Raw genomic sequence first — 7,682 nt, 5'->3', positions numbered from 1 at the left:
CATTTCATTTCAGAATTATTCATATTTATTATTATAATAAGGCTTTTAGAGCGCTTCGTGCCCATCTTATATTTAACTTGTAAAAATTTTCTCTGCATTGTAAAACATTTGTATACATTGTAAAACATAACAAAAATTTCGTGGATTTTCAATTTTTTTTCAAAAATCGAATTTTGTCAGAAGCAAATTTTTGAAAATTCGATCATCCATAAACTTTCCCGTTGATCACATGAAGTACCAAAAAATTTGGGCCAGATCGATTCAGCCGTTTTGACGTTTATTGGATACAAACAGACAAGTGATTTGTGCATTTTGACTGCATTGTTAATCAGAAAATGGTCCCAAGGTCGTCGCGCTGTGAATAGGGCATTGTCAAATAGATCAAGTACAATAGGTGGCAACAGAGAAATAGACCAATTATACACGACGTCACAAGTGTCAAATATAACAAGGAAAACAAAATTTTCTCAAATTAGTTTACATGTTTTCCAAGAATAAATAAAAAAGTTTAAACACAGAAAATAAAAAACACATAAAAATTGTACTTATTTTAGTCTAAGATAAGCATTTTATTCTAAAATTATTATCATTATTATTAATAATTTTGTCTGACACACAAACTGAGTTGACACTTGTGACGTCATAATACAGCTGTACTGAGAGTGTACACATTTTACGTTGCCATCTATTGTACTAGAATCTATTTGGGCATTGCCATCTTTCCATGAAAAATTACTTGAAAATACGTTTACAGTCCCTTTAAGAAAGGAATAAGATGTTTTAAGGAAAATAAGTTCTGTCAAATACTTTGAATCCTGCTGAAAGTAATACTTTTTTATATTTTTCATTTCTTATTTCGTATTTCTTAACCTCCTTCAACCTCCTTTAACCTCCTTTAACCTCCTTTAACCTCCTTTAGCCTCCTTTAACCTCCTTTAACCTCCTTTAACCTCCTTTAACCTCCTTTAACCTCCTTCAACCTCCTTTAACCTCCTTTAACCTCCTTTAACCTCCTATAATCTCCTTTAACCTCATATAACCTCTTTTAATCTCTTTTAACCTCCTTTAAACTCTTTTAACCTCCTTTAACCTCCTTTAACCTACTATAATAATCTCCTTCAATCTTCTTTAACCTTCTTTAACCTCCTTTAACCTCCTTTAACCTCCTTTCACCTCTTTTTTTTACCTCATGTAACCTCCTTTAACCTCCTATAATCTCCTTTAACCTCCTTTAACCTCCTTTAACCTCCTTTAACCTCCTTTAACTTCCTTTAACCTCATTTAACCTCCTTTGACCTCTTTTTTACCTCTTTAACCTCCTTTAACCTCCTTTAACCTCCCTTGACCTCCTTTAACCTCCTTTAACCTCTTTTCACCTCCTTTAACCTCCTGTAACTTCCTTTAACCTCCTTTAACCTCCTTTGACCTCTATTTTTACCTCCTTTAACCTCCATTAACCTCCCTTGACCTCCTTTAACCTCCTTTAACCTCTTTTCACCTCCTTTAACCTCCTAGCTGTAACCTCCTTTTAGCCTCCTTTGACCTCCTTTAATCTCCTTTAACCTTGTATGACCTCCTTTAACCTCCTTTAACCTCCCTCGACCTCCTTTAACCTCCTTTAACCTCCTTTAACCTCCTTTAACCTCTTTTCACCTCCTTTAACCTCCTGTAACTTCCTTTAACCTCCTTTAACCTCCTTTGACCTCTTTTCTTACCTCCTTTAACCTCCTTTAACCTCCTTTAACCTCCTTTAACCTCCTCCAACCTTCTTTTAACCTCCTTTGACCTCCTTTAATCTCCTTTAACCTCCTTTAACCTCCTTTAACCTCTTTTAACCTCTTTTAACCTCTTTTAACCTCCTGTAACCTCATGTAACCTGCTTTAACCCTCCTTTAACCTCCTTTAACCTCCTTCAACCTCCCTTGACCTCCTTTAACCTCCTTTAACCTCCTTCAACCTCCTTTAACCTCCTTTAACCTCTTTTAACCTCTTTTAACCTCCTGTAACCTCATGTAACCTGCTTTAACCCTCCTTTAACCTCCTATAACCTCCTTTAACCTCCTAAAACCTCCTTTAACCTCCTTTGAAGTACTTTAACCTCCTCATAAATGAAACATAAATAGATTATATTTTCTAATAAAAACATCCTAATACATCTGGGAAACTGTAAAACTTGAACATTAGATAATTGTACGAACACTCTATGGGCGAAATCAACCGATTGTATTTACCATACACTGTATATGGATAAAATCAGCCGTAAACAAAGACGTTATTAGCTTAACAAGGTAAGGAAGCGACATTTTAATTGAGGTGAAATATTGTGTAAGTTTAAATTTAAAGAATAAATGCATGTGTCTATAATCAATATAATTTTTCTAGACCTCTAACTCTTTTATTATGTAAGTTTAGACCATTAGCTATATTACAATTTAGAGGTTTGTTCAATTTTTGTATTGTCATATACAAATGAGATTAAATATTTAAAAGCTTTAAATTTTTAATCAACAAAATCCATGAAATCCATGAAATCCAGTAATAATTTTCAGGGTTTGTGTTTGTCCTTAATTGTTTCTATTACCTAAAAGAATATCTTCAGCCATTTTCTCGATGTTTTCTTTTTTTCATGTAATCAGCTAAAACTTGGCACCTCTTAGTGGATATTCTAGATTTGCTGCAGTGAAATCAGAATTGTTTTGGAGTAAAGGCTGTTCTGATTTTGCCATCCGCATGTAAAATCGGCCATCTTTTACTTGGGGTTGTTCTGATTTTGCCATCCGCAAGTAGAATCGGCCATCTTTTACTAGGGGTTGTTCTGATTTTGCCATCCGCAAGTAGAATCGGCCATCTTTTACAGGGGGGTGTTCTGATTTTGCCATCCACATGTAGAATCGGCCATCTTTTACCGGCTGCTCTGATTTTGCCATCCGCATGTAGAATCGGCCATCTTTTACTGGGGGTTGTTCTGATTTCGCCATCCCCATGTAGAATCGCCCATCTTTTACTGGCAGCTCTGATTTTGCCATCCGCATGTAGAATCGGCCATCTTTTACTGGGGGCTGTTCTGATTTCGCCATCTGCATGTAGAATCGGCCATCTTTTACTGGCTGCTCAGATTTTGCCATTCGCAAGTAGAATCGGCCATCTTTTATTGGGGGCTGTTCTGATTTCGCCATCCGCATGTAGAATCGGCCATCTTTTACTTGGGGGTGCTCTGATTTTGCCATTCGCATGTAGAATCGGCCATCTTTTACTGGCTGCTCAGATTTTGCCAATCGCAAGTAGAATTGGCCATCTTTTACTGGGGGCTGTTCTGATTTTGCCATCCGCATGAAGAATGGAACTTTTTTTACTTGTTGCTTAGATTTTGGCATCTGAATGTCAAATTGAGCATCTTTTTCTTGCGGTTCTAATTTGTCCATTGGAAGATAGATTTTGGCATCTTTTACCGGTTTTTCAAATTTTGCCATTCTTAAGTAAAATCTGCCATCATTTACCGGCTGCTCAGATTTTGCCATTGGCATAAAGAATGTGCCATCGTTCTCCTGCTGTTCTGACTTTGACATTTGTAAGTTAGAACTATGTTCTTCTGCATTATTATCTTTTTTAGCCATTCTTAGGTAAAAACCGTTTCTCTTTGGCTGGTCCTGTTTCGGGGTTTGTTCTCTTTTGGCCATTCTTAGGTAAAAGTTGTCTTTTTTCTTTAACTGGTCTTGCTTTGCCACTCGCAGGTAAAACTTGACCTTGTAAAATATTGAATTTTAAAATAACATTTTACATTAAAATACAAATTTATCAACAAATCTTTAATCTTTGGCGGTAGAGCTCATATTGAGAGAAAAGCAAAGAATAAATTTGATGCTGTGGACTAATTCAAAATAAATCAATATTTGTAGATTGGCAGCCAGACTCACAACAGTTATCTTCCCAGCTTAATATGATCAAAGATGAATTAATGAATGCAGACTTTTTAGAGGAAATTGTTTTTTCTTTCACATTACTGGGTGTAAAGGTTTAGAGGGTTCTGTTGTGAATCGAGCATCAAATAGAGGATAAGGTGATATTATAACCACAGTTCATTTGAGAATATACTAAACTGGTTCTTTGGCTTCTGAGAAATCTTCCCTTTCTTCTCCCAACAGCTCTTCAGATCTTTTTATTATTTTGCGCCACCTAAAACAAAACTAATGTTGACCTTTTGAGCGGAAATGCATATGTTAAGTTTTAGTCTACAATTATAAATCCACTAGTATTTTAGAACGCTTCCCGCCACCTTTAAAATTAACAATTTTATTTTTGAATTATAAAAGTAACCCCTTTTTTATCATTCCTAGTGTTCGCGGATTTTTCTTTTTAAATTGGTGCATTTTAAAAAATAATAAATATTAACATTTTTTGGGGGGGCAAAGTTTTTTAACTTTGACCTGTCGTAAAGCTTTTCCGGGTTTCCAAAAAAAATGTTGGGCTATAGAACACACTTGTATGCCGATTTCATTAGCGTCTGATCCAATCAGGGTTCAGTAATGTGTTTTGTGTATAATCTGAACCAATAGAAATTGGTGGTAACGTTTATCTTTCTATCTATCCTATCCATCAATTAGAGATGGATCCTTAAATCTGCAATAAATAGTAAATGGAAATATTTACTTCTACTGAAACTATAGTGATAAAGTAAGCCCTTTATACGTTTATTGAATACAAACAAACAAACAAACAAACATCAAGATACCCAGAAAAGCAAAGTATATATATATATACAGGGTGAGTCGAAAAAGTGTGATTTGCGGCGCTGGTGCAAAATTGTACTTTTGTTGGAGTCCCAAACAAAACTACAATTTTTTAAAAAATATAAAAAACACCATTCCAGGAGAGTTGCACAAAAAAGATACAATTTTGCACAACGCGCCGCAAATCACACTTTTTTTTGACTCACCCTGTATATATAAACGGATTGCATAAATCATTACTTTTTTCAGTTTGTTAATTTAAGGTAAGTTAAATTAATGAAACTAACAGACACATTTATAACTAATTTATCTATTGTCAGTTTATATTTTAAACTCAGATTTAAAACATTTCATGAAAAGACGACCAAGTTGAATTTAATTCTGGGGATTGAATAAAGGCCATTGTTTTTGGGAATCTTGGTAGCATATCCTTTATGTTGGAAAAATAAGACCACAAAAATCCGCCAAAGAATAATGAACATCTAGACATTAATAAAATGTTCACCGAAACCTTCCTTGTATACAAACTTTTCCAAACAAATCACTGTGAAATATGGTTCTATCAATATTTCTACTCTAAAGTATTAAGTACGCTTACATGAGAAGCCGGCAGACCTTAGAATGTGCTCTTTGTTTTGCGCCATCAGCCACAACGAGGGAGCTGAAAACACGGTCTTGTATTGTACGGTTGTACCAAAACTGTTTTCTCTTAGTAAATTAGGAATTTTTGAAGTTTTTTTTTCACTGAATTTAATTCGGGGAGTAAGAAGAACTTTAGTGGGAAATATATGTTTTTTGTTGTTAAAGTATTAACAACAAAAAACATATTAACAACTTACCATGATTTCCAATTTTTCGTTTCTCTTTAGACTATTAGGGAATCAGATGGGTGGGGGGGGGGGGGGCAATTCTTCAAAATATAAACCTCTGGGTGGAAAAAAGGGTAAACAATTATTTATCTATTTTCTACAAAATATTAGGGAATCAGATGGGTTGGGGGGGGGGGGGCAAGGGGGAATTCTTCAAAATATAAACCTCTGGGTGGAAAAAAGGTAAACAATTATTGATCTATTTTCTACAAAATATTTATCTATTCAATGATTTTACCAGAAATCTTGAATGATATTGGCATTCTCTTCCAAAGATCCAGATTTCTAAATATTTCCAAAATTTAAAAATTAACTATGAAATATCAGAAAACAGGGTTCTCAAGTTCCAGAATTTTTTTATGAAAAAAATTAATATTTGAAATCCCTTTGAGAGGTTCTAACAAGAAAAATTCCGAAAAAGGCAACGATTAACCAACGATTTACCAAAAATATAAACAAAGTCAAATTTAGTAAAGCAGTATGTAGATAAAATTATCAATAAGAACATATTTAAACCCTACAAAGGCGTAGCACGCACCCCTGACCCTTTAGTAAAAGTAAATTCATCCTAAAGTCTGACCCCGTCAACCTTGTTGCACCGACTAGTCCTATTTGAGTGTCTGCTTGATTTACCCAATGTCCGGGCGATACAGTACAAACTGTGACCGAAAAGGTTGACCCTTGCTTGCTTTGTTTTTTTTTTATTTTAGGATGGGCGGCAAAGCCTTCATGCCCTCTCTCTCTAAAAAAAATCTTGAAGATCTCAAAAGCAAAGGTTTATTAGTTTGTTAAACCACAATTTTATTAAAAATAACACAATTTACTCTCTTTTTAACACACAAAAGAATTTGAATTTTTTCAATTATTTTTCTGGTTTTTGAAAACTCTTCATCTTACCACTATGGTGAATATAGCTAGTAGTAAAGCACAGATTAAAAAACCATTTCGCATATTTCAACTTCTAAATAAATGAAATTTAGTTCGTTAGTCAGTTAGTTAGTTAGTTAGTTATAGTTAGTTAGTTAGTTAGATAGTTAGTTAGTTAATTAGTTAGTTAGTTAGTAAGTTGATCATAATTTTTATAAGAAATCTCCAGCTTAAAGATTTTTAAATAGACAACATTTCTAAAATTTAAACCATAAATAGCATTCGTTAATAGTTTTTGGAAACTAAAAAAATACCGCAAAAGAGGAAATATAACAAAAAATACCGAAAAAGAGAAAATATAACTAAAAAATACCGAAAAAGAGGAAATATAACAAAAAATACCGCAAAAGAGGAAATATAACAAAAAATACTGAAAAAGAGGAAATATAACAAAAAAATACCGAAAAAGTGGAAATATAACAAAAAATACCGAAAAAGAAGAAATATAACAAAAAACAGATAAAGAGGAAATATAACAAAAAATACCGAAAAAAAGGAAATAAAACAAAAAATACCGAAAAAGAGGAAATATAACTAAAAATACCGAAAAATATGAATTATAACAAAAAAAAATTTGTTCACGCTTTTTAACTTAACGCTTTGAGACATGTTGAATGAATGAAACAAAGTAAGTTTGGTCACACATAAATACAACTTTAAGTCAGATGCGAAATCTACGAAAAATTAAAAATTCTTTTAAAAGATTTATTTAAATTACCACTATTTTTTTATAAACTCTTTTCATATCATTTGATAATTGAGATGATTCTTAAAACCATCAAAGATTTCTTCACCGTAAATCAAATAAATAAAGATTTCGTAGATTCCTTCACTGCCATTCTTCACTATCCTCTACCATGAAATATTAATTCCAAGATTACTTTATACCCTTATTTCTTTAGTTCTAGAGATTTCCATCAAATTAGATAGGTATTAAAGAGACTGTATACAACAAATCAGGTATTAAAGGGACTGTAGACAACTAAACAGGTATTAAAGGGACTGTAGACAACTAATCAGGTATTAAAGAAACTGTAGACAACTAATTAGGTATTAAAGGGACTGTAGACAACTAAACAGGTATTAAAGGGACTGTAGACAACTAAACAGTAGGACTTCCCCGCCCATGTCCGTGCCATTGCGAAGATAAGATGTGATG

General features: G+C 33.4%; 1 protein-coding gene across 1 annotated transcript; it reads right to left on the bottom strand.

Annotated features, from left to right (window-relative positions):
• Nucleotides 1–2,107: 2,107 nt before the first annotated feature.
• On the bottom strand, nt 2,108–6,559 carry LOC111716886 (uncharacterized). The gene is made up of 5 exons (XM_023492400.1): nt 6,494–6,559; nt 5,835–5,881; nt 5,326–5,388; nt 4,098–4,173; nt 2,108–3,743 (listed from the first exon to the last, which is right to left on the bottom strand). Exons 1-5 carry the CDS (start codon nt 6,545–6,547, stop codon nt 2,637–2,639), a joined length of 1,347 nt encoding a protein of 448 aa, XP_023348168.1. The 5' UTR covers nt 6,548–6,559; the 3' UTR covers nt 2,108–2,636.
• Nucleotides 6,560–7,682: the final 1,123 nt, after the last annotated feature.

This window comes from Eurytemora carolleeae, unplaced genomic scaffold, assembly GCF_000591075.1.
Source record: "Eurytemora carolleeae unplaced genomic scaffold, Eaff_2.0 scaffold2261, whole genome shotgun sequence".
NCBI lineage: Eukaryota > Metazoa > Arthropoda > Copepoda > Calanoida > Temoridae > Eurytemora > Eurytemora carolleeae.
The sequence above is the reverse complement of the archived record's forward strand: the minus strand, read 5'-3'. Positions and strand labels throughout refer to the sequence as shown.